Raw genomic sequence first — 24,179 nt, forward strand, 5'->3', positions numbered from 1 at the left:
TATTTGTTTCCTCAGCTAGATTTGTAAGCTACTTAAGGATAGGTTCTGGATGTTTTATCTCTGCCTCTAGCCCTAGCCCAGTGCCCAGCACATAGGAAATGCTCTGAGCATCCTTGCTAAATGCATGTTGAATGGAGTTACTCTTGACCTCATACCTCCAAAAGAAAGGACAAAATCTTCCTATTGCTACTACATATAAGGTGAATTCTTATAAATGCCCACTTTCCTTTTGTTTATAGGGAAGTATGGATATGATGGTATCTTCAAAGTAAGTAGAGTCTTCCATTAGGAGAATCAGAGCGGTCCTAAATCTTGCAGCCCAACAAGAAGCCAAGAAACATAGAAAGAACCATTTTCTTGTAAAAATGGTACTTTATGTATTTATTTCAAACTTAATACCGTCCTCTGTTAGTCTCTGACTACTCTGCACCCCCACTAAAAGTATAGTGCCAAAGTGAATAAAACTCAGAAGCTTAGGTCCAAGGGCAAGTCACTGACTCAAAAGTCTGACTTGCTTCACTTGGTTTTTTTTTTTTTTTTTCTTCCTTGTATACAATGATGCTTGTGCTTGCTTTATTCAGAGGGTGAAGACAGATTTTTTAAAAACCTGCACGTAAATGGAGGAAATGAAAAAATTCCTCCATTATCCCAATCTTGACCAGATTAACTGATCAAAATTGTGAAAGGCATTTTGTAAAGCATTAGAGGTCTAATGGGAATTTCTCATTTAATCCTGTTTCTTCCACTGTTCCCGCTCTTACTCCCCGCTTCCATTCCCCACCCCACCCCACCCTTTTGCCCCAGCTTTTTAGTTGCTATTGCAATTCAGTGGCATTTGCTCCGCAATCAGCATTTCTTCCCCTTCCGTTCCTTTCCCTCTCCCACCCTCCTGGGAGGCCAAGAAGGAGGCGCAGAGGAGGAGGAGTAGAGAGAAAGAAGCCCCAGTAGTATTCAGCCTGCCCGGCTCCCTACAGGAAGTGATCTTTCTGCTTTTAGGTCAGCCACACGCCTCCCAGCCAGCCAGCAGCTCTAACTAATTAGCACACGTGATGGGAATTGGAAACAAAGTCGCCAACAATAGGAGCGTGGGAACCCGAGCTGCGCTGCAATTACAGCGCCCCTCCTCCCCCGCCCGGATCGGCGCGGGCGACGCGCCACCCGCCCGCCCGCCCAGGGAGGGCCCGCCAGGTCCGGGCGCCCGGGGCTCCGGGCCGCGTCAGTCCATGGGGTCGCGCCGCTCGCCTCCGCCCTGTGGGGGTCTGCACACAATAGGGGGAAAGCGTGTTTAGGGAACCTCAGCGCTTGCCAGGTCAAGCGAGAGGCCAGTTCCCCTTTGTTGGGAGAGGGCGAGGGAAGAAAGACGGTCATCAAATATCCTCCTTGTGATAGTTTAGGGGCCTGGACAGCTCAGGAGCCCGCTGGCCCACCGTGGGGACTGGGGACTCTGCGGGACGTGTGCCTACGGGCTGTCGGGGCGCCGCGGGGAACGCGCTTTCTTTATAGTATTTACGGGAGAAGTGGACCCTGCCCTCTCCGCGTCCTGCTGTGAGGGGGCTGTGGCCGGGGTGCCAAAGAGCGGCGACCACGGGCGGGACAGCGAGGGCCAGGAGCCGGGCGCTTCTAGGGGGATGCCTCTAACCTGGGCTCGCCCTAACGAGGTGGTGGCGGCCCCCCGCGCATGCACCTAGCGGTCGCCTCAGCGGCGGTGGTTTCAGAGGTAGGCTGATGGAAATCTGCGTCTGAAGTTTCCCAGTGCACACATTCCGATGACTTTTTTTTTTTAAAGAATAACAGCTTTATTTAGAAATCACATACCACGCAATCTACCTATTTAAAGCGTATGATTCGGCCAGGCGCGGTGGCTCACGCCTGTAATCCCAGCACTTTGGAAGGCCGAGGTGGGCGGATTACTTGAGGTCAGGAGTTTGCGACCAGCCTGACCAACATCGTGAAACCCCGTCTCTACTAAAATACATTACCTGGGCGTGGTGGTGGGCACCTGTAATTCCGGCTACTCGGGAGGCTGAGGCAGGAGAGTCGCTTGAACCCGGGAGGCTGAGGTTGCAGTGAGCTGAGATTGCACCACTGCACTCCAGCCTGGGCGACAGAGAGAGACTCCGTCTCTAAATAAATAAATAAAATAAAAATATTTTTAAAAGTGTATGATTCAACGGATTTTAGGATATTTACAGATACGTGCAGCCATCACCAGTCAATTTTAGAACATTTTCGTCCTCAAATTCCCCAAACCTGTCCCCTTTAGCTATTAATCCACCCCATAAAGCTAACCTCTCCCATTCCCTAGTTCTAAGCAACCAGGAATCTATTTTCTGTCTCTTTCAGATTTGCCTATTTTAGACATTTCATACAAATGGAATCCTATGTCACTGTTTGTGTCTGGTTTCTTTAAGCATGTTTTCAAGGTTCATCCAGGTTGTAGCATGTATCCATAGTATTTCCTTTTTATTGCTGGGTAGAAACACATTTTGTTTATCCATTCATCAGTTGATGGGCATTTGAATTGTTTCCACCTTTTTGCCCTTATGGTGCTATGAACGTGTACATGCAGGTCTTTGTGTGAGCATGTTTCCACTTCTCTTGGGTAAATAGATAACTTCGGAGCAGAATTGCTTCGTTGTTGGTAAATTTATGTTTAACTTCTAAGGAAACTGCCAAACTGCTTCCAAACTGGCAATAAATTCCCAACCGTTAGGGCTTAGTTTTTCTCCAGCTCCCCACCAATATTTGCTATTGTTTGTCTTTTTGGTTATGGCTGCCCTAGTGGGTGTAAAGTCAGTCCTAAACTACAGGAGATTTGGTGAGCCCTAAGCTCTTTTCCAGTGCTAAATTTCTGAGGCATAAGAAGTGGACCTTGCATAGTATAGTCTAGCAGGGTCATGCATGGCAATTTACTTAATCAGCTGCCAAAACAAAATAGTATCACTATTTTCTGTGAAAATTGAAGTAGAAAGTAATTATTTACAAACATGTATCTAAACGATATGATAGAGCTGTTCAAGAAAGCCCCAGTTAAGTGCAGACTCCTTTTGATACTCTCCCTTTCTACACCCCAACTCTATTCCCAAATCTCAGCTTTTACTGTCTGTAGCAGACAAGTTACTTCCATGCTATGTGATTTAAAATGACCCTGTATACTCAGAAACACTAAGTGACAGTAAAATGTTACTCTAGGTTGTGTTGTCCAAACCCAGGGTTATTTTCGCAGAGCTAGGGTGTTTGATCAGGCTTCAAGTTTATTTAGATATAAGCGTAATTTCTCATTTATAGGAAACTACTTTTATAATAATAGTTATAATGTTTCTGTTTACATGATTGGCTGTAGATCACCAGAGGGGAGGGCTACCATGTAACATTAAAAAAATTCAGACAGTATGTTGCCTTTATAGCAATGAAATGGGTGGGGAGAATCCCCTCCTGGCTTAACCTAGTCTTTTCCTTTCCTTCCCTTTCCCTTTTCCTTTCCCTTTCCCTTTCTTTCCTTTCTGAGATAGGGTCTTGCTCTGTTGCCCAGGCTAGAGTGCAGTGGTACAGTCATAGCTCACCATAACCTTGAATCCTTGGACTAAAGCAATCTTCCCACCTCAGCTTCCTCAGTAGCTGGGATTACAGACATGAGTACTGTGCCTAGCCCTGTTTCTTAAATTTAGAAATGTCAGTCATGATCTTACATTGATTTCAATGTAGTATATTTCTTCAGTAAAGATAATGCATATGGCAGGTGAAATATATTCTGGTTAGAATAGGCCATTTTAAATACAGATGAGCTGCAAACATGACAGGTGATACATTTACTGTGTCTTCACCTTGCTTGGATTTGCAGTGATTCCAGGTCTTGACTGCATATCAGAATCACCTGGGAAGCTTTAAAAACATACTTATGCCAGACCCCAACCCATGCCAGACCCCAACCCAAACTAATTATATCCCAATCTGCTTCTGTTTGTTTTGTTTTTGAGAACGGAGCCAACGTCAGTATTTTTTGCCAGCTCTCCACCCCAGTAGATTCCAAATACAGCCAGGGTTGAAGTTAGTCTTACACGGTGGTTCTCCAAGTATGGTCCCAAGACTGACTGCATCATCTGGGAACTTGATTGAAATGCAAATTCTTGCCCCCAACCCAGACTTACAGAAGCAGAAACTCCATGAGAGGGGCCCAGCAATCTGTGTTTTAATAGTCCTTCAGGTAATGTGTGCTGAAGTTTGACGACTACTGACATGAGAAGAAATTCTCCACTTTGGCTGCATGTGGGAGACACCTGAGAACTTCAAAAACTACTGATGCCTGGGTTTACAACTCAAGAGATTGTAATTTTAATTGTTTTGAGGTGTGGCCTGTGAATTGCAATGAAAAAAAGCAAGCTCCACAGATAATTCTAGTATGTGGCCAAATTGTGAATCATAGACAACAGCAATTTTTTTTTTTTAATTGCATTTTAGGTTTTGGGGTACATGTGAAGAACATGCAAGATTGTTACATAGGTACACACATGTCAGCATGATTTGCTGCCTTCCTCCACTTCACCTATATCTGGCATTTCTCCCCATGCTATATCTCCCCAGCTTCCCACCCCCTGCTGTCCCTTCCCTATTTTTCCCCAATAGACCCCAGTGTGTGATGCTCCCCTCCCTGTGTCCATCTGTTCTCATTGTACAACACCCGCCTATGGGTGAGAACATGCGGTGTTTGATTTTCTGTTCTTGTGTCAGTTTGCTGAGAATGATGGTCTCCAGGTTCATCCATGTCCCCACAAAGGACACGAACTCATTTTTGATGGCTGCATAATATTCCATGGTGTATATGTGCCACATTTTCCCTGTCCAGTCTATCATCGATGGGCATTTGGGTTGGTTTCAGGTCTTTGCTATTGTAAACAGTGCCACTCTGAACATACGTGTGCATGTGTCCTTATAATAGAACGATTTATAATCCTTTGGGTATATACCCAGTAATGGGATTGCTGGGTCAAATGGAATTTCTATTTCTAGGTCCTTGAGGAATCACCACATTGTCTTCCACAATGGTGTAACTAATTTACACTCCTAGTAACAGTGTAAAAGTGTTCCTTTTTCTCCACATCCTCTCCAGCATTTGTTGTCTCCAGATTTAATGATTGCCATTCCAACTGGCATGAGATGGTATCTCAATGTGGTTTTGATTTGCATGTCTCTGATGACCAGTGATGACGAGCATTTTTTCATGTTTGTTGGCCTCATGTATGTCTTCTTTTGTAAAGTGTCTGTTCATATCCTTCACCCACTTTTGAATGGGCTTGTTTGTTTTTTTCTTGTAAATCTGTCTTAGTTCTTTGTAAATTCTGGTTATCAGCCCTTTGTCAGATGGGTAGACTGCAAAAATTTTTTCCCATTCTGTTGGTTGCTGATTCACTCTAATGAATGTTTCTTTTGCTGTGCAGAAGCTGTGGAGTTTGATTAGGTCCCGTTTGTCTATTTTGGCTTTTGACAACAGCAATTCTTAAAGTATGGTCCCAAGGATACTGCATCAGCATCATCTGAGAATTGTTTGAACTACAAATTCTTGAGTCTACCCAGATCTACTGATTCACATACTATGTGGGAGGGGACCCTAAATCTATGTCTATTATTAAACTCTCCATGTAATTCTAATACTCACTAATGGTTGAGGACCACTGGTTTAAACATTGCAGTTCTAGGGTCTGAATATATATTCCAGTTTTGGGGGTGAATCATAGTGCCTTACACAATTTTGAACTACAGGCCCTGGAGAAACAGTTTCTCTGTTAAAATAATTTATATATATTCTTAAATTCTCTTATTACCATTGTAATTTCCTCCTTATTTATTATTTTGCCTTTGTAGATTTGAAGGCTGATCTCATCTATGCTTTTGTCTTTTATCTGTTCATTTATTTAGGTTGCAGAGGTCTGAACATTTCATTTTGACATAGGGGAAATAATGGCTTCCTTTCTTCTCGATGGAGCCCTTCTCTTGGGAAACGTTTTGAGAGTTCATGGTTTCTCAAGATAAGCAGCAACTGTCTTAAACATCAAACCATTACCACCATCAACAAAACTACCTGAAACCTCATACAATCAATATAGGAATTTAACATGTATCCTGAATGAATCAGGAAAGTACAAAGTTCTTATGTAAAAGAGCTTGGCTGATTTTAGAGACACATAGCTGAATACTGTGTAACTCATGATGATCTTTTGATGGATAGCCTTGAAGCCAAGCAATTCCTTTTCTCCTCAGTTATATTCTATTAGAGCCAGGTTTCTCCATCAGCAAAGACGAATGGTTTTCTAGAGCAGTGGTTCTCAATGTGTGGTCTTTTGTCCACCACCAGCAGCGTCTCCTCCTCCAGGTGATTCTGATGCCTGCTAAAAGTTGAGAACCGGTTTTAGAGCAAGAAAATAGAATGATTTTTGACTCACTACCTATCAGGGCAGTATTTTCTCCATCCAATAATCTGCCAAATATTGCTCAATATTTTTTTCATATTTTTCCCCTTATTCTTTCCATTCCTGAAGCTGTTCTCTTAATCCAGGTTCATTCCTAGCAGATTTCCAACTCCAGGACTTTTTCCCTCTATGTGTGTATTCTTTTTGTATCACCTCAACTATGTACGATGAGCATTCAAAATCTCCCCCTTCTGTTTGTAAACCTAACTAGATTGTCTTATTCCATTTCATATTCTTTGTTCTCATAGGCTTCATAATCACTTTCCAGTGGGCCGTTCCACTCCTGCCCTGTTTTCTTATGAGACCCCCTTCTCTTCCAGTATATGGCACAGACCACCACAACCCTTTCCCACTTTCTCTTTGAACTCCACGAACCTACAAATAAAGGTAATGGGGAAAATGGCAATAAAGTGCTCTTGTCCATTGTACTGAAGCATCTAATTCTGCACAATTCTTTCTTCACTCATCATCTATGAACATATTCTTACTCTCTGTCTTGCACTAAAAAAATTGAGCCCCAAAGATCAGAGTCCATGAGTAAACACATGGAAGAAGCAATATAAAAATTATTCCTAGAGATCAAGATGGAGAATCAGAGAGAAAATGCTGAAGATGAGACTATAATGTGCTCTTGTCAGCCTTCTTCAAGGTTTTTGCAGTGTGCATACATGTGAGCCCAAGTGTCTAATTCAAGAAGGCAGAGTATATACAGCCTCCAGCATAGCGTACTGTGTAGAAAACATTAACAATCTTAAAGCAAGATCATGTTTGTGTATGTGCATGTGAAATTAAGAAATCAATTCTTCTAGTCAAATTTCAAGGGAAAAAAGCCCAACAAGTGTTGCAAATGGTCAATAAATAGTTAAGTCTCTGTGTTTTAAACAAAAAATTTTAAAAGAAACAGAAGTTGTTTGAATTAAGTACTAAAAAAATTTAACATGAATTGATAGAGTAAAATTTTGGTTAGTGACCAATTTAAAGACTACCAATTAACATTTTTCATGTTTCTTTTTTTTTTTTTTAGAAACAGGGTCTCGGGTCTTGCTGTGTTGCCTAGGCTGGAGTGTAGTGGCTATTCACAGGCACGATCCCACTACTGATCAGCACGGGAGTTTTGACCTGCTCCGTTTCCGACCTGCGCCGGTTCACCCCTCCTTAGGCAATCTGGTGGTCCCCCGCTCCCGGGAGGTCACCATATTGATGCCGAACTTAGTGCGGACACCCGATCGGCATAGTGCACTACAGCCCAGAACTCCTGGGCTCAAGCGATCCTCCCACCGCAGCCTCCCTAGTGGGGCTACAGGCACACGCCACCGCATCTGGCCCTTTTCAGTTTTTTTAATACCAAGGAAATATTAAACCAACTCTTAAAACTCCGTATCAAAATTATTTGAGGCATATATTTTACAGAGAACAAAAACTTTTAACTCAGAGCTGTGAATTCTCAGAAAAATATGCTTGAAGATTCAGTATTTTTGATAAATTTTTTCAAAGGTCCTTTACATAGTATTGTGCTAATGTGCATGGATTGAGGCAGTAACATGTGATGGATGGCACATATAAGCACAGACAAATCAAGCTGTCTTCGAAGCTGAATATATTTTGCTTTTTAAAAATTAGGCCAGGTGTGGTGGCTCACACCTGTAATCCCAGCATTTCGGGAGGCTGAGGCTGGTGGATTGCTTGAGACCAAGAGTTTGAGACCAGCCTGGCCAATATGGAGATATCACTTCTGCACAAAAATTTAAAAACATTGGCTGGGCATGGTGACATGCACCTGTTGTCCTAACTACTCTGGAGGCTGAAGTGGGAGGATTACTTGAGCCCAGCAGTTTGAGGTTATAGTGAGCTGTGATTGCACTACTGCAGTCTGGCCTTGGCAACAGAGGGACCCACCCTCGACATTTTATGACATGTATTTGAACCCCTGAAAAATTCTACCAACTCATCTGTCTCTATTCCACTATCTTTCATTGGAAAAAAAACATTACTTTTATTCTACATAATATGTATTATAATTACTAAATATGATGTTACAAACATAAAACCCAAATGGCTAAATTATGTAAGTCTTTTAATAGTGTTTTTACATGATAAAAGAAAAGTTTATTCAAGCACACATTCTATTGAGATCCAAGGAAGTGAGTTGTGTTTTTCAGCATGCACTCTCAGGGAGGATGAGCATGCAGCCTGCTGCACTTGGGAAGGCTGTTCACGGAGAGATAGTTGCAAGGCTGGTGAAAGGAAACCCCAGGAACAATGAACTCTGGGAATCTGGCTTGAGAGGTAGATGGGTTGAAAGCCTAAAGGGGTCCTGGGCTCATTTGTCTTGTGCATTGGTGATAGGGTCGGTAGAGCCAGTTCTTCACGGTGGGAATTTCCAGCAGAGACAAAGTACCCCTTCCTTTCACTGTCATTTGACAAGAAGGTCAAAAAGGACAAGAACAGGGGAGAAAATTACGGACTAAAAATGCAAGCTCCTCTTAAATGTTGATACTTACCAGAAATACCAAGCTCTTTGTCATTTATTTGGACAGGAGCTTGCCTTATTTCTTTAACTTATCTATAATGGATTTGAAAAAGAAAAATCCTTGAAAAATAGAAAAAATATATTTTGCTCTAAAAATAGGCCTTTTAAGTGGCAAAAATTTGTATATTTTGTTTTGCTCCTTCAATTACTGGCAAGTAAAATAGAATACATTTTAAAAGCTGAGAAATAGAACACTTATCTATAACGAAAATGCCTACTTACAAACATACATTAAGATTCTATAAAAGTTTTGAAATAGGAATTGTTTTAGCTCAGGCTGCCATAACAAAATGCTATAGATTGAGTGGTTAAAACAATGGAAGTTTATTTTCTCATAGGTCTGGAGATTGGAGGTGTAAGATGAAGGTTCCAGCATGGCCAGGTTCTGATGAGGGCTCTCTGGCTTGCGGATGGCTGCCTTCTCACTGTGTCCTCATATGGGGCAGAGAGGGAGGGAGAGAGAGGGCAAGGAAGAGGGGGGTGAGGGGGAGGGGGGGCAGAAAGAGAGAGAGAGAGAAAGATGGTACCTGGAGAGAATGAATTAGTTCTCTGGTGTCTCTTCTTATAAGGGCACTATTCCCATTGTAGAGATTCCAGCCTCATAAGCTCATCTAAACCTAATTATCTCCCAAAGGCCCCAACTCAAAATACTATTACATTGGGGGTTAGTACTTCAGCATCTTAATTTGGGGTAAGACAGTTCAGGAATGGTATCCAACCATGCTTCACTTCTTTTGTATCTTGTGACTAGAATATTACCTGGCCCCACTGGCCTTTGACTACAGATGAGGTCACATTAATGCCTATATTCCAATGATTCTTAACCCTTCCTGCCAGACCATAGGACTTTGGCCCCTTTCTAAGTTCTCAGCCTGGGTAATGCCTCATTGATATTCAGTGCTGTTTGTCAATGAAATCTTCCTCTTGAAGGCCTGTGCACTGCCTCTATAGCTAAGCCCTACTCATCATGTACCTTCATAGTGCCATTTGACAGTGTATATGCATGTATATGTGGGGGGCATGGGGTGGTGGTACAGAATTAACCTGTCCCAGTTCTCTGCAGCATATTGTCATTTGGTGCTGATGTCACATTATTATTGTTGTTATTTTTTACCAGAATTATCTACTATATAAATAGCTTTCAGCTTTTGGTCCTAAGCCGTTTCTCTAATGTGACTCAAAAATCTATTCTCTCAAGATAAAATATTAGCAAACTATGCATCTAACGGGGAACTAATATCCAGAGTTTACACGGAACTCAACAACAACAACAACAAATAACCCTATTAAAAAGTGGGCAAAGGCCATGAATAAACATTCTGCAAAGAAGACATCCAAATGCACAACAGGCATATGAAATAATGCTGGACATCACTAATGATCAATGAAATGCAAACTGAAGCCACAGTGAGATATCATCTTACTCCAGTCTGAATGGTTATTATTAAAAAATCAAAAAATAACAGATGTTGCTGAGGATACAAAGAAAATAGAACTCATATGCTGTTGGTGGGAATATAAGTTAGTACAACTATGGAAAACTTTATGGAGGCTGCTCAAAGGACTAAAAAATAATGACCAGGTATATATTCAGGAAAAGAAATCATTATATCAAAAGGATACCTGCACACATGCACACATATATTTATCACAGCACCATTTACAATAGTGAAAATATAGAATCAACCTAAGGGTCTATCAATGGATGATTTAATTTTAAAATGTGGTATATAGGCCAGGCGCGGTGGCTCAAGCCTGTAATCACAGCATTTTGGGAGGCCGAGGCGGGTGGATCACGAGGTCAAGAGATCGAGACCATCCTGGCCAACATTGTGAAACCCTGTCTCTACTAAAAATGCAAAAAAAATTAGCTGGGCACGGTGGCGTGTGCCTGTAATCCCAGCTACTCAGGAGGCTGAGGCAGGACAATTGCCTGAACCCAGGAGGCGGAAGTTGCGGTGAGCCGAGGTCGCGCCATTGCACTCCAGCCTGGGTAACAAGAGCTGCACTCCAGCCTGGGTAACAAGAGCGAAACTCCGTCTCAAAAAAAAAAAAAAAAAAAAAAGTGGTATATATACACAGTGAAATACTATTCGTCCATAAAAAATGAAATCATGTATTTTGCAGCTATAAGGATTGAACTGGAGGTCATTCTCTCTAACTGAAACAACTCTGAAGCAGAAAGTCAGATGCTTGTTCTCACTTTTTAAGTGGGAGCTAAATAATGTGTACACATGGACATAGGGTGTGGAATGATAGGCATAGGAACCTCAGAAGAGTCGGGGAATGGAAGGGAAATGGGTGATGAGAAATTACTTAATGGATACAATGTACATTACTTGAGTGATGGATACACTAAAAGTCAAGACTTCACCACTGCATAATATAGTCATGGAACAGAATTGCATTTTTACCTTTTAAATTTATACACTTTTTGTTTTTTGGAAAAAAGAAAAAAAACCTCTGTTCTCTCTTCTTTTCTTCCTCCTTTCTGCCCTGTGCTCCTGAATCAAAAGGTAAAAATATTTAATAAAAACCTTTTCAACTTTTAAAACCAAAGCTCCAGTGTGTTTCAGTTCAGGCAAACAGATCACTTAGTGGATCGGCAGCCCTCTAGTTTCAAAGATGTAGAGTCTGTGAATTCCAGTTTGGGGCTCACATGGAACCTCCTGCTATACTTTATTTTTTTTTCTAGTGGTGCCAAAGGCATATACTTCAATAATTTAAAATCATCTTGGACTTATTTATAATAAATATCTAAGAACACAAAAAGCAATAAATTATGAAATTCTTGAAAACCAGATCCAAAGAAGCCATATATCCCAACTGTTGCACGATTATCTCAGCAACCAGGCTACCCAGGAAACAAGACTTTACTTCCACTAAATGCAGTTTTGGTACCAAGTCCAGGGAGTGATACTCCCCAGATTGCTTTTGTGACATCCTGAGATTTATGTCATTTATATCTAGAGCTATCTTGGACATGTAAAAATAAAACTAGTTGAATTATTTAAGTTGTGAAAATAGTATGCAAACTATTATTTTAATTGAGAAAATTATATGCTGTATGTTAATATTTGTATCATTTTAACTGAGAAAAGAATACACTGTAAATTATTCTTTGAGGAAAAGAGGATGTCATGGAATCAAACCAATGGCAGAGGTTCAGATACAACTTTGGGCAAATCTCTTACTTCCTTTTGCATGGGCTTCCTTTTCTAAAGCTGGAGAAAATAACTCCCCTTTCCTGGGTTGCTGTGAGAATTCAGTTATACGTGAAGTTCTTAAAACAGTTTCTGGTATATGGTGCCATGAAGTGCCATGAAGGTGTTTCTTATTACAAAGTATTTAAAAGGTTATACAAATTATTTTTAAGTAGTTGGTTTCTTTGATTAGTCAGCAAATAACTTTCAGAAATAGAAAGTCAGATGCTTGCTCTCATTTGTAAGTTGGAGTTAAAAGGCCAGGCACGGTGGATCAAGCCTGTAATCCCAGCACTTTGGGAGACCGAGGCGGGTGGATCACGAGGTCAAGAGATCAAGACCATCCTGGTCAACATGGTGAAACCCCATCTCTACTAAAAATACAAAAAATTAGCTGGGCATGGTGGCGTGTGCTTGTAATCCCAGCTACTCATGATGCTGAGTCAGGAGAATTGCCTGAACCCAGGAGGTGGAGGTTGCGGTGAGCCGAGATCGCGCCATTGCACTCCAGCCTGGGTAACAAGAGCAAAACTCCGTCTAAAAAACAAAAAAAATTGAAGTTAAATAGTGTGTACACATGGAAACAGAGTGTGGAATCAGAGACATAGGGGACTCGGAAAGGTTGGGGATGGAAGAGGAATGGGTGATGAGACATTACTCAGTAAAAGGTCTATTTCAGCAGTTGACTTAGTAATAATTTGTATTAAGTTGCTTTTCACTTGTGATTAATTTTTTTTGTGGGTCAGTCATCTTTAACCAAAAGCAAAATGCATCCACCCTTATACTATGACAGTTTCCCAAAGTGTGTTCCTTGGTATGCAGTTTCAATGGAATGTTAGCGTATGTTATGTGGGAAAAAAAACGGTGCTGTAATTGGTGAGTTTGGGAAGCGCTGAGTTAGACAAATGTAAGTAAGGCTTCTTTAGTAAGAACGTCTCTGAGCTTTTCACTCTGTAATGTGCCCCGAGATCTTACAGGTGGTTTTCCACATGTGTTTGGAAACAGATTCTTTTATTTACAAAGGATCTTGAGAAATTAATGTTCTATGAAATGCATTTTGGTATTTTAAATATACGTATTTTAAAAGATGGGGTTGATTACTGTGAAGGGATTCACTGGCAGGCACGAGAGACTCAGGAAAGCCCAGGAAGAAGGCCAGGAGTTCCAGACTTGGTGGTCCAGCAAGGCTCAGGAAGAAGCATTCCATATTCTAAACATCATCATCATCACCATAACATAAGCATAAGGCATAACATTTGTGTGGCACTTGAAAAAATGCATGGTCTCATTTTACTTTTCAAAAAACCAAATGAACGTTGAGCTATTATTTTATGGATGAGGAAACTGAGGTTCAGAGGTGAAGGTGTGGTGACAAACTGAAGGTCACACAGCTAGTAAAGAGTGACTTGAACCCAGGCAGGTGACTTGAACTCCCTGCTTTTTCCACTGTACCATACCGCAGCCTGTTAGGGTTCCAATTAAACAGCTCCTTCAAGGGAAACACCAAGGCATCTTACATCTGACCTCAATTAGGAAAGTTGATAGTGGAAGTGCACTTTTGCATGGCATGACATGCCACAAGGCAATCCAGTGCTTAAGATGCTGCATCTAGAGAAAGCAGCAAGCATGAGGAACAAAGGAAAACTGGCACTTAGTCAACATTCCTGTGTTCTCATGAAGGAACTCCATGAACTCCATGAGTTCACTCCTAACTTATACATGTATTTATAGCACTACATGCCCAGGAGATGTTTCTTAATAAGAGATTCAAAAAACACAACTCTCACTAATAATGAATAGCAGATACTTATATTACTCAAACTAATCCAGTTCTCTTAATAAGAAGCCCTGTTTCCTTCTCCTGATGTTAAAAGATTACTTTCTAGAGACTCTGTTTTAATATCTCCAATTACCAAATAATTATTTATACTGCCTTTCAACCTCATTAGATGTGTAACAGAGTATGAGAGGGAAACACAGAAGTAACTTAGTGCTCAGAGTTTATGTACTCATGGGCAGAGAAGGTGTATTAAAAGCCAATAATAACAGATGATGTTTATTGGGTGCTAACTAATGGCCAAACATTGTTGTCAAGTGCTTCACATAATTGATCATATTTTATTTGTGACATTGAAAAGTATTATTATTATTGTTATTATTATTTTGATGGAGTCTCGGTCTGTTGCCCAGGCTGAAGTGTGGTGGCATGTTCTTGGCTCACTGCAACCTCTGCCTCCCAGGTTCAAGCGATTTTCCTGCCTCAGCCTCCTGAGTAGCTGGGATTACAGGTAACTGTCACCATGCTCAGCTAATTTTTTTGTATTTTTAGTAAAGATGGGGTTTCACCACCTTGGCCAGGCTGGTCTTGAACTCCTGACCTCGTGATCTGCCCACCTCGACCTCCCAAAGCGCTGAGATTACAGGCATGAGCCACTGCACCCAGTCAGAAAGTAACTATTATTAATATCACCATTTTACAGATAAGATTATTGAGGCTTAAATATCACAAGCTAAGAACTTGTGAACAGCTTGATAGAGATTGTGGCTTTTCTGCCTGATTGTTCTAGGCATGGCTCAGTGCCCAGCACAGACTAGGGGCTTTATACAAGTTTGTGAAGCAAATACCTAAGCAAGCAGCTCTAAATGTTTCAGCCAACCACTCGGTGGCTTCACCTGAAAGTTGTTTTGACAAAGACCTTTGCCTCAGAATGGATACAGCACTTAGACTAAAAGGTCAGAGAGAGAGAGAGAGGCAGCCCCGCTTTCTCAGAGGTGCAGGGGTAGCCTCTGCTTCTCTTGAGTACCATGTCCCATGCTTGTTCAATTGAGATCACCTGCACCCGCCAGCAAACTGACAGAGAAAGGGCCTCATGAAGTGTATCCCAGTAGGGACCTCCACAGTGGCCAATGCTCTCATCAATGAATCATTGAAGATTCTGGGCTTCCTCCTGGGAAGTCCCAAACCCAGCTACTGCTTGCATCCCTTGCAACAAGCTGGCCACCCCAAGCCTCATTCATAGAGAAATGCTGCAGCTGGAATTTGAGGATGAACTGTTTCTGGAGGTTCTACCAGTTTACTTCTGGGGAGGCCCCCACCTGGGCCTGGCCTTGTGAGTGAATTCTTAAATCTGGAGTGTCTCTCTCTTCCAGGACATCTGAAGTATCTCTTCTGCAAGGGAATGCAGATAAAAGCAGCCTGCAGAATGGTAAGTAAATAACTGAACTCAGATTCTACAAACCAGGCAAGAAAATGAGCCTTTGAGCAAAATAAAAAAGGGTAATCCTTCAGGACAGATGAATTGTAAAAGGCAATGCTTACCCACTTCCCCACCCCTAATTGGTAAAAGGTCCTTTTCCTGAGGGGCCAGGCCTGGGCAGTCCCATTTAAGCTGGAGAATGGGTCAATTCCCTAGAAGTACCTTGCATTCAGGGTAGCAGTGACTTTTAAAATCGTTTCTTTGCTTAAAGCCTCCAGGGATAAATCCCCTCTACATAGCAGATGGGAGAAAATTGGGGCTGGTGCCCTTAGTGGAACTCTCTCCTCTGATCCTATCACCCATGGGAGAGGTCTCCACCCCTTTCTTCCTGGTTATTACTGAACCACCTAGTTCACCTCTTCTTTAAGTCACTTCCAAACACTGAACAGGCCTTCCCAGACCTCATAAAGAATCCTCACCCCCTTGTTTTTCCTTACCAAGGAGTGCTTGCAAGCACTGGTGTATCCATAACTATTTTAGTTGTGTATTCTCTGTCTTCTCCCTAGGATGTGAGTTCTAGGAGTGCAGGCTTGATGATTTTTGGGTCACTTTTCTTTTCAGGCCCTGGCACAGCTCATGGCACATAGAAGAATATGTATTTATTGGATTCACTGAAAAATGAGAATAAGTTAAGAAGCAGGACAACCTCATTTTTATTTATTTTTGAGATGGAGTTTTGCTTTTCTTGCCCAGGCTGGAGTGCAATAGCACCATCTCGGCTCACCACAACCTCTGCCTCCTGGGTTTGAGCAATTCTCCTGCCTCAGCCTCCCGAGTAGGTGGGATTACAGGCATGTGCCACCATGCCAGGCTAACTTTGTATTTTTTTTTTTTTTTGAGACAGAGTTTCGCTCTTGTTACCCAGGCTGGAGTGCAATGGCATGATCTCGGCTCACTGCAACCTCCGCCTCCTGGGTTCAAGCAATTCTCCTGCCTCAGCCTCCTGAGTAGCTGGGATTACAAGCATGCGCCACCATGCCCAGCTAATTTTTTGTATCTTTAGTAGAGACGGGGTTTCACCATGTTGACCAGGATGGTCTCGATCTCTTGACCTTGTGATCCACCCGCCTCGGCCTCCCAAAGTGCTGGGATTACAGGTGTGAGCCACCGCGCCCGGCCCTAACTTTGTATTTTTAAGAGATGGGGTGTCTTCATGTTGGTCAGGCTGGTCTTGAACTCCTGACCTCAGGTGATCTGCCTGCCTCAGTCTCCCAAAGTTCTGGGATTACAGGTGTGAGCCGCCATGCCCGGCCTTCATTTTTAATTTTTTAAGAGACAGAGTCTCTGTTACCAAGGCTAGAGTGCCGTGGCATGACTATAGTTCATTGCAGCCTCGACCTCCTGGGCTCAAGCCTAAGCCCCTGGAGTAGATAGGACACCAGCCACCATGCCTGGTGAATTTTAAATTTTTCTCTAGAGATGGGGATCTTGCTGTGTTGCCCAGCTTGGTCTGGAACTCCTGGCCTCAAGCAGTCTTCCCACCTCAGCTCCCTGAGCAGCTAGGACTACAAGTGCATGTCATGCCTGGCTAATTTTTAATTTTCCTTTTTAAGAAATGGGGGTCTTGCTGTGTTGCCCAGGCTTATCTGGAGCTCCTGTACTCAAGCAATCTTTCTGCCTCGACCTCTCAATCACCTGTCGGGATTACAGGTGTGAGCCACTGTGCCTGGTCATAGAGAACTTCCTTTTTGACAGAAAAGTAATCATGAACATGTGAGCAATATTTCATTTAGATGCCAATGTAGAGCTAAGCATCCCTAACTTCACTTGGTCTTTTCCTCTCACTCAACATCTGCAGCTTGTCCATGCCTCTCCACGGCAGCAGAAATGGGCCAAAGCAGGAAAGGCTGACTCACTGTAGATGCCAGAGGCTGGGAAAATTTACAGAGCCAGAGGGGAAGTAGACACACTGGTTCTGGGGAAGGATGGCCTGTTTACTTTTGGGAAAGGAATGGACGATGAGAGGGACTTCTGGAAGGCAGAGGAGGACAGGTGGGATGGTTTCCTAAGCCTGGAGCATCAGGTTCTGGGAGGGAAGAGGCAGGTAGTAGTGACTGATGCCCTGGACTGAAGACTGGGAGAGCCAGGAAGGAGCCTTAAAATTGGCACCTCCAGAGAGAAAGACCAGTGGTGGGATTGACCTTGGGCTGACAACTGACAGGCAGCATGCGGTGGAGTTTCAGGAAGTCAGAGGTCTGGCATGCCAGCAACAAACTCATGATGGCTGATGGAAGGGCCCAGCCTAGACGGGGAAGCAGAGGAGCTAGGGCTGGAGTCCATGTGAAGTGGAATAAGCTTCTGTGGGAGCCAGGAGGTTGTATTTCCTGTGTGTATGTGTTGGGGGCGGGTGTGGAGGTGGGGGTGTGCCCAGAGAGAAACTATGGATTGGGCCCAGGCGGGCCAGTTTGAGTGTTTGGCATCCAAGGTGTTTTAAGATGGCATTGAGGCCAGACGTGGTGGCTCAGGCCTGTAATCCCAGCACTCTGAGAGGCCAAGGCAGGCAGATCACCTGAGGTCAGGAGTTTGAGACCAGCCTGGCCAACAGGGTGAAACTTAGTCTCATTACTAAAAATAATAATTAAAAAAAATTAGCTGTGTGTGGTGGTGCGTGCCTGTAATCCCAGTTACTCAGGAGGCTGAGGCAGGAGAATCGCTTGAACCTGGGAGGCAGAGGTTGCAGTGAGCTGATATCGCCCCACTGCACTCCAGCCTGGGCGACACAGTGAGATAAAAACAAGATGGCATTGAGATCAATAAAGTAGTCTAGAAACCAGGAAGCTTTTTGCAAAGAGCAAACGCCTTTTGTTATCCTCACGGATAAGTATTAAGCTTTCCCTCACAGACAGGACTACAAGCTCCAGAGGGGATCTGAGAGGAATGTGAATTGCTCTTCACCTTTGTAAGGGGCAGAAGACCGGATTTTCAAATTTAAAACAATCATCCTGTTTCTGGAATCAGAAATCAGTTTAGAGATTTACAAACGTATTTTTTTTTTTTTTAATCTGTCTTCCTGGGGGATTTGGGAAGGGCGGACTTCACCTAACACCCAGTATACGCCACGCCAAGCCACCGAAGCCAGAGATGTGTGTGTGTCTGGGGTCACAGACGTGTATTCGCTCAGCAAGGCCGGCCTTAGACGCAAACGCCAGCACCGCCACCCTGTCGCCCGCTGAGAGGATCTGGCCGCCAACGCCGGAGCGGGGGAAGGCGGGGGGACAACAAAAAACCCCAGCATAATGGACATCCCCAGTGACGGTTGGGTTTTTTCCCCCCCCAGTCAGCCGAGAAAACAAGTGCTCCACTTCCCCGGAAATGAGATGCACAGGGGTATTCATTCCATCCCGCTGCTGGGAAGCCCCTGTGGAAAGGAATCTGGCTGCCTGTGCGGCCTGGATCCCAGAAATCCAAAAAGAACGTCCCCTGAGGCCACAGCTTGCTCCTCCATGTGACCAGCCCCTGGGCTGGTGGCCACCGTGGACGCGCCCGGCGCCCCTCTCCCGGCTCCCTTCGGGTTCCGCGGAGCCCGCGGCGCGCGGCCCGACCAGGTGCACCCGGCACGGCCCTGCCAACAGCGCGCGCCTCCAGCCGCCGGGCACAGGCGGCCACGCAGGCGAGATTTACGGTGGCGCTGGGCGGCGGCTTCCGGGGCCGGTCGGCGCCCAGGCTCCGATTACAGGTTCACACCGGGGGCCCGGCCCGCGGCCGCCCAGCCCCCGCCGGCGCGCCCTCGCGCGGCCCGGCTCCCCGCCCGCCTATTCTTCTCCATTCATGCGGACGCCCAGCGCCGCCGCCGCCGCCGCCGCCGCCAGCGCGGCCGCCGTCGCCGTCGCCGGCCGCCCCGATTGGCTGGCGGCCGCGGCGCCAGCACTTTCCCACGGCCCGCGGCGCGTGCGGCTCACCGGAGGCGCTGCAGGCGCGGCCCTGGCGCGCGGCCAGGCCAATCGCGGCGCGCGGGGCGGGGAGGGGCCGCGGCCGCCGGCGGGCTTGTGTCCTGGCCCGGCCTCCCGCGCCTCCCCGCCGCCCGCGCCTCCTCCTTCCCCAGAGTGCAAGCCCGGCGGAGCCCCTGCGGAGCCGACGCACAGCCGCCGGGCAGGGGTGGGCGCGGAGGGCGGGGGCGCGGTCCGCTCGCGCCCTCCGCCTCTCTCCCGCCCCATTCCCGGAGCGGCTGTCAATCAGCGGCGCGAGAAGCCGGATTGGCCGGGGGGCGGTTGTTGCCCTGGAGCTGCCGCCCCGCCTTCCCGCCCCCTCGCCCGCCTTCCCCACTCCCTCGCCCTCCCCAGGGCCCTGGGAAGGGGTTTAGCGTGGGAAAGGATGGTTGAGTTTTAACCAGAGGCAAAGCGTGAGCGGGATCAGTGTGTGCGGAACGCGAGCAGCGGAGCGCGGAGAGGCGCCGCTGTAGTTAACTCCTCCCTGCCCGCCGCGCCGACCCTCTCCTGAAGCCCCCGGGCAGCCAGCATGAAGCGAGCTCACCCCGAGTACAGCTCCTCGGACAGCGAGCTGGACGAGACCATCGAGGTGGAGAAGGAGAGTGCGGACGAGAATGGGTGAGCCTGCGGCGGCGGAGCAGAGCCAGGGCTGGAGGCGAGCGCCGGCCGGCCGCGGTGACAGCGGGCGAGGACCCTTGGCGCGCCGGTGCCCTGCGCTGACCTCAGCGCGTCGCGGGCTGGCGGCCGCCTGAGGCCAGGGAGACTCCTGTGGCGCTTTCCAGCCCAAGTTGCAAAACAGTCTGAGTGCGGGGAGGGAGTGGGGGCAATCTCTTAGGTCACCTCCCCTCGTTTAATGGCAATTTCAGTTTTTGTTCGTTTTTTTTTCTCTTTTCAGAAACTTGAGTTCGGCTCTAGGTTCCATGTCCCCAACTACATCTTCTCAGATTTTGGCCAGAAAAAGACGGAGAGGAGTGAGTCTCTTTGCAATTTCCTTTTATTTTTGTTAATTAACTGAAATAACCACCTTTTTTTTTTTTTTGTCTTTGAAATTCAGAGTCGTAATGGAAATGCCTTCCTTTGTTTTGCTTGCCTTCTGCAGATAATTGAGAAGCGCCGACGAGACCGGATCAATAACAGTTTGTCTGAGCTGAGAAGGCTGGTACCCAGTGCTTTTGAGAAGCAGGTAATGGAGCAAGTAGGTAAAGCTCTCTGCGTAGCTGTCTGCACCTTCTGACTCCTTCCCCCCATTAATCTCATCCGCCTTGGAAAATAACCGTGTCGCTGTGCCTAGATGAATTCGTACGCAGATGCCAACGTATTTTGTGAAGACAACTGATTTTGTTTTAGTACATACTTTACGATTTACAAAGCATACATATTTGCTTATATGTATTCATATTTTAAGTTGTTTCCCAAAGGACCTTGTGCCAAATCAATCTTTTGCCATTCTCATCTTTAGGGATCTGCTAAGCTAGAAAAAGCCGAGATCCTGCAGATGACCGTGGATCACCTGAAAATGCTGCATACCGCAGGAGGGAAAGGTACATCTCCTAGACCTGGTGGGGGCTCTGAGTGGTTGGCATAGAGTGAGCAGCGACTGAAAGCCAGGATTGGTGCAGTAGCTGACTGATGATTCTTTGGTGGTGTGGAGACAACGGTATGTGGTGTATGCAGTTTCCTGTCGGTACATTTTGAAATGCACATAGAATCTTTGTTCAGTGAATTCACCACTCCAATTCTCTACAGATTGAGCTAGTGCATCTTTTAGAAAATACCTATTATTTGTGAGATCTTCAAAAGTTGTGACAGCCCTGATTCAGATCAGGTAGCTCTCACATTTGTCCATTACTATTTTGAGAAAAAGCATTCAAAAACAATATGTGGTCTTATTCTGGTATATGGATTGAAAAAAAATGTGCTGTCACAAGCCTCTTGAGGAAAGAAATGTATTGTGGTTAAGTAGAGAAAACCTAACAGGAGACCAAGGTCTGTGTGTCTGTCTCCAGCAGGAAAATGCTTTACTGAGGTCCAAGTGCCTAAAAGCTCCACGATGATAACTTACATCTGTGTGTCTAATGAATCTCACTGCTCTGTGGTTTCTCTGTCCTTGATGTATTTTTTGTTGTTGTTGAGGGAAAACATTAAAGGAATGAACATAGTTTCATCTGCTGGTAGGGTATAATTCCAGTTTCTGCTCTGGAGCTTCTAATTGGACTTTGAACTTGCATTAGCAAACACATTCTGCTCATGTTGATTAATGCAAAGATTTCGATCGACTCCAAAATATTTAGACTTTCGGAAGAACCCTTGAGTGTTGTTTGTAAGGGATGCAGGTATCTGCCAGGAAGGGCTGCCTCTGGGATTGAAAGAAATGCGGGAAATGAGCAAAGCCCTGAGATTTTTTCTTTTGTTCTTTTCGTTAGGTTACTTTGACGCGCATGCCCTTGCTATGGACTATCGGAGTTTGGGGTTTCGGGAATGCCTGGCAGAAGTTGCCCGTTACCTGAGCATCATTGAAGGACTAGATGCCTCTGACCCGCTTCGAGTTCGACTGGTCTCGCATCTCAACAACTACGCCTCCCAGCGCGAAGCTGCGAGCGGCGCCCACGCGGGCCTCGGACACATTCCCTGGGGGACCGCCTTCGGACATCACCCTCACATCGCGCACCCACTGTTGCTGCCCCAGAACGGCCACGGGAACGCGGGCACTACGGCCTCGCCCACGGAATCACTCCACCAGGGCAGGCTGGCCTCGGCACATCCGGAGGCGCCTGCTTTGCGAGCGCCCCCTAGCGGCAGCCTCGGACCGGTGCTCCCCGTGGTCACCTCCGCCTCCAAACTGTCGCAGCCTCTGCTCTCCTCAGTGGCCTCCCTGTCGGCTTTCCCCTTCTCTTTCGGCTCCTTCCACTTACTGTCTCCCAATGCACTGAGCCCTTCAGCACCCACGCAGGCTACAAACCTTGGCAAGCCCTATAGACCTTGGGGCACGGAGATTGGAGCTTTTTAAAGAACTGATGTAGAATGTGGGAGGGGAAAGTTTGAAATCCCAGCTGGGCTGGACTGTTGCCAACATCACCTTAAAGTCGTCAGTAAAAAGAAAAAGGTACACTTTCACATAATTTTTTTTTTTTAAGACTAAAGGTTTGTTGGTTTCCTTTCTTTTTTAATGTTTTTTTCATCATGTCATGTATTAGCAGTTTTTAAAAACTAGTTGTTAAATTTTGTTCAAAAGATTTCATTGAAATAGTAAGTATAAGCCAACACTTTGTGATAGGTTTGCACTGTGCCTAATTTACTTTGTAAACCAGAATGATTCCGTTTTTGCCTCAAAATTTGGGGAATCTTAACATTTAGTATTTTTGGTCTGTTTTTCTCCTTGTATAGTTATGGTCTGTTTTTAGAATTAATTTTCCAAATCACTATGCTTAATGTTAACATGATTCTGTTTGTTACTATTTTGACAGATTAAGGTGTTATATAAATAATATTCTTTTGGGGGGAGGGGAACTATATTGAATTTTATATTTCTGAACAAAGCGTTGACAAATCAGATGATCAGCTTTATTCAAGAAAGAAGACTAGTAAATTCTCTGCCTCCTATAGCAGAAAGGTGAATGTACATACTGTTGGTGGCCCTGAATCAATATGACCAGCTGCTGGTGTCTGCCAGGACTGGCAGTTCTGATTTAGTTAGGAGAGAGCAGCTGATAGTTAGGTCTCATTTGGAGTGTTGGTGGAAAGGAAACTGAAGGTAATTGAATAGAATATGCCTGCATTTACCAGCCCCAGCAATGCAGTGAGTTTTTAATCACACGGATCTCAAATTCACAAACGTTAACATGGATAAGGGACCATGGTGTGCAAGCGGTCAATTGAGTAGTACAGTGGAGCCTGTTACATGCATCCAATTTTCCTGGAACTGCCATATTTTCTTTTTGGAAATTCTTATGTGAGTCTTCCTTTTGGTGCATGAAACTGTGGTTGCTGAGATATTTAAAAGGGCTTTCCTGCCTCCTTTGATTTATTTAATTTGATTTGGGCTATAAAATATCATTTTTCAGGTTTATTCTTTTAGCAGGTGTAAACGACCTCCACTGACTGGGTTTGACCTCTGTTGTACTGATGTGTTGTGACTAAATAAAAAAGAAAGAACAGTATTCTGTGGCGTATGTCTTACATCCCTCAGCCTTTCCCCCTCTTGGCTAAGAAAACATAAACTTTCCTTGGTTTTCATTTTTGCTGATCAGTTTGTATGTTTACCAGTTTCATTCTTCTTGGACTTCTAAACGGTGTGAATTCGTGCCATTGAATAAGGTGACTTCATTACAACGCAGAGCTTTGGCCTGCCTCCCACAAGGGGACATGGCCCTTTTGCTCTTATGTCAGATGGTCTGGCCCTAAACTGGCCATCTGTGGACTAGGAAAGCTGAAATCAGACTGAGACTTACAGGGGTGGAAGGGACCTTGGATGAAATATTTAAAAACCGTGTTGACTATTTGACACATATTTACTAAGAGTACCTACTATGTGCTCAGTTCTATGCTGAGAGAATGGAAATTTATTTCTTTTTTTTTTTTTTAAATGGCAATATAGGAACACCCAAATGTTGCTATCCCTGAGACCCCATGCAGGGGCTGGGAAATCTGTGGCCTGATGAGCGGTGGCAGGCTGTAATTCTGCACCTGCACAGCTCCAGGAGTCTTCACTGGTCTTGTTTCCAAGGAATTCGTTTAACTCTTTGTTGCATTGGACTCCTGAGCTGTGTAGCGAGGAAGCTGACATATGCTTTAGGTTAGAA

The 24,179-nt window shown here is 44.9% G+C and overlaps 2 protein-coding genes across 4 annotated transcripts; both read left to right on the forward strand.

Moving 5' to 3' along the window:
- The first annotated feature begins 1,173 nt into the window (after positions 1–1,173).
- LOC128929864 (uncharacterized) lies at positions 1,174–19,780 on the forward strand. Its single transcript, XM_078352748.1, has 3 exons — positions 1,174–1,717; positions 15,348–15,403; positions 18,482–19,780. Exon 3 carries the CDS (start codon positions 18,767–18,769, stop codon positions 19,778–19,780), a length of 1,014 nt encoding a protein of 337 aa, XP_078208874.1. The 5' UTR covers positions 1,174–1,717; positions 15,348–15,403; positions 18,482–18,766.
- HEY1 (hes related family bHLH transcription factor with YRPW motif 1) lies at positions 19,741–23,537 on the forward strand. Of its 3 annotated transcripts, none has more exons than XM_008982817.5 (5): positions 19,741–19,998; positions 20,276–20,351; positions 20,480–20,575; positions 20,840–20,921; positions 21,804–23,537. In XM_008982817.5, the coding sequence occupies exons 1-5, from the start codon at positions 19,910–19,912 to the stop codon at positions 22,385–22,387; spliced, it is 927 nt and encodes a 308-aa protein (XP_008981065.1). In that variant the 5' UTR covers positions 19,741–19,909; the 3' UTR covers positions 22,388–23,537. The 3 variants fall into 3 exon arrangements, with proteins under 3 accessions (XP_008981065.1, XP_002759069.2, XP_008981066.1); XM_002759023.7 differs by having other exon boundaries at positions 20,480–20,563; XM_008982818.4 differs by lacking the exons at positions 19,741–19,998; positions 20,276–20,351; positions 20,480–20,575; positions 20,840–20,921 and adding an exon at positions 21,072–21,366.
- Positions 23,538–24,179: the final 642 nt, after the last annotated feature.

Source organism: Callithrix jacchus, chromosome 16, assembly GCF_049354715.1.
Source record: "Callithrix jacchus isolate 240 chromosome 16, calJac240_pri, whole genome shotgun sequence".
NCBI classification, from domain to species: domain Eukaryota; kingdom Metazoa; phylum Chordata; class Mammalia; order Primates; family Cebidae; genus Callithrix; species Callithrix jacchus.